The sequence below is a fragment of the Lottia gigantea genome, assembly GCF_000327385.1.
Source record: "Lottia gigantea unplaced genomic scaffold LOTGIsca_2290, whole genome shotgun sequence".
Classification (NCBI taxonomy): Eukaryota; Metazoa; Mollusca; class Gastropoda; family Lottiidae; genus Lottia; species Lottia gigantea.
Genome location: NW_008708638.1, coordinates 26,522 through 27,794, shown reverse-complemented (window position 1 = coordinate 27,794; position 1,273 = coordinate 26,522). Strand labels below are relative to the sequence as shown.

Genomic DNA, 1,273 nt, shown 5'->3' with positions numbered 1-1,273 from the left:
GTTGCAAAGACGTCCGCGCGAGAGAGAGAGAGAAAGCAAAAGTCGACCGCGTGACGGGCCTCCTTTCCTTTCGTCACCTCCACGACTCTGTCTCAGCAGATTCTATCCTCCAGCCGCTTCGTCCAAAAAAAGAGCTGAACGTACAAAACGGTCTACCTTTAAGGAGACGGGACCCAGCGTCAAGACGCCAGTCGCGACTCCCAGTCTTGGGGAGTTTTTCCTGCCGGCCCTCGGACGAACGTGGCCGCGGGAGGACCCGCTGCCGCCATGTGCGTTCGAGACGTCGATGATCTTCACTGCAATTCACATCACTTAACGCGTCAGGCCGCGCTCTTCATCGACGCACGAGCCGAGTGATCCAACGCCTACGGTCGTACGTTTAACGTTTCATTTTAAGTGAGACGGCCGCCGAAACAAACGACGGCTCGCAACAACAAATTTGTGTCCTTGATAGTGTGGAAAAATAAGGTTTGACGACCGTGGGGAGAAGTGGCCGGCGGCTTGGCGTNTCCGCCAAGAGCTCTTTGAACGCACCCTGACCGCGCGAGTCGACAGATCTGCCTCCCCCCGACGAAAAGGGTCTCCGATGCAAGAGTTCGGTAGTTTCGATCTCTCTCTCCTACGTACCGGCACGGAAGGCGGACATTCCGAGGTGCTGCTACCCCCCCAGAGAGAAGCAGACCTCGCCACAGACTGGTAAAACCTCGCACTCTCTTTGCTTCAGAGCTTCGCCGCCGCTCGCGGACCGAGCGACAAGAGAGCAAGCGAAGGACCCCGGACGGGTCTCCTAACATCTGCCACACGCACTCGACGATTCGTCCAATCCAGAAAAAAAAAGTTTCGGTCAAGACACGACTGGGAGCCTTCCTCGCGAGGAGAGAATGCAAAATCCAGCGTGAAAAGAAAACGGTAATGATCCTTCCGCAGGTTCACCTACGGAAACCTTGTTACGACTTTTACTTCCTCTAAATGATTAAGCTCGAACGCCTTTCCGGGCCCACTCGAAAGCAGGCCCAGTCCAACGGCCTCGCTTAGCCATTCTATCGGAGGTAGCGACGGGCGGTGTGTACAAAAGGCAGGGACTTAATCGGCGCCAGCTGATGACGGACGCCTACTCGGAATTCCTCGTTCACGGGGCTGAGTTGCAAGCCCCGATCCCCAGCACGAAGACGATTGGCACGGTTAACCCGCAGTAGGCGAGACTGCCCCCGTGAAGGAACAGCCCCAACCTCCCCTCTCGGGGCGGGTTCCCGGCCTGACCAAACCAAGACCG

At 57.1% G+C, this 1,273-nt stretch overlaps 1 protein-coding gene across 1 annotated transcript; it reads right to left on the bottom strand.

Annotated features, from left to right (window-relative positions):
* Positions 1-459: 459 nt before the first annotated feature.
* Positions 460-1,258, bottom strand: LOTGIDRAFT_202878 (hypothetical protein; the record flags this gene model as incomplete). Its single annotated transcript, XM_009054864.1, has 1 exon — positions 460-1,258. A coding segment is annotated over exon 1 (333 nt), but the record flags the coding sequence as incomplete, so codon positions are not given.
* Positions 1,259-1,273: the final 15 nt, after the last annotated feature.